Below are 543 nucleotides of genomic sequence, written 5' to 3' on the forward strand. Positions count from 1 at the left end.
GTGCCCGGCTGCTGTGGCAGGTGCACACGTGGATGAGGGGTGGGGGTACGATGCCTGTGGCCACCTGCCGTTCCCTTTGGGATCAGGCAGGGGCTCCGGCTGGGGAGGTGGGTCAGGATAGGATGAAGCCAACCAGCTCTCAGCAGCTTGGGGGGACACTGGGGTCCCCCCTGCACCTTGGCCCTCCCACCCAGCTTCCCCGCTCACCTTTAAAGAAGACGAACCTCCCATCATGCCTCTCGTAGGCAGCATCGATGTCCCCAGGGAGGCCCCGCCAGAAGTGCCCGATGGGCATGGGGTAGTTGTCCAGCACCCGGTTGTGCCGGACCCTCCAGAACCACCGGCCCTGGTGGGAAACGGGGTGTTGGCAGAGGATGGGGGGGGGACACAGGGACACAGTGCCAGTGCCAGGCATCTCGCCGGGGGATCCTCCCACCCAGGGACCCACCGCATCCCCGGGGAAGGGGCAGGAGGGGGTCCCGGCAGGTACCTTGAACACAAACATCTCCCCACGCAGCAGCGCCACCGTGTCAAAGATCCCGC

At 66.3% G+C, this 543-nt stretch overlaps 1 protein-coding gene across 1 annotated transcript in view; it reads right to left on the reverse strand.

Moving 5' to 3' along the window:
* MMP15 (matrix metallopeptidase 15) overlaps positions 1-543 on the reverse strand; it is a 15,137-nt gene that overhangs the window by 11,830 nt on the left and 2,764 nt on the right. The window contains exons 6-7 of the mRNA XM_009290733.1: positions 491-519; positions 208-346 (exon numbers count right to left, since the gene is read on the reverse strand). Coding sequence (XP_009289008.1) covers positions 208-346; positions 491-519 — 168 coding nt within the window. The remainder of the gene's footprint in view (positions 1-207; positions 347-490; positions 520-543) is intronic.

The sequence above is a fragment of the Aptenodytes forsteri genome, unplaced genomic scaffold (genome assembly GCF_000699145.1).
Source record: "Aptenodytes forsteri isolate BGI_AS27 unplaced genomic scaffold, ASM69914v1 Scaffold14, whole genome shotgun sequence".
Taxonomy (NCBI): domain Eukaryota; kingdom Metazoa; phylum Chordata; class Aves; order Sphenisciformes; family Spheniscidae; genus Aptenodytes; species Aptenodytes forsteri.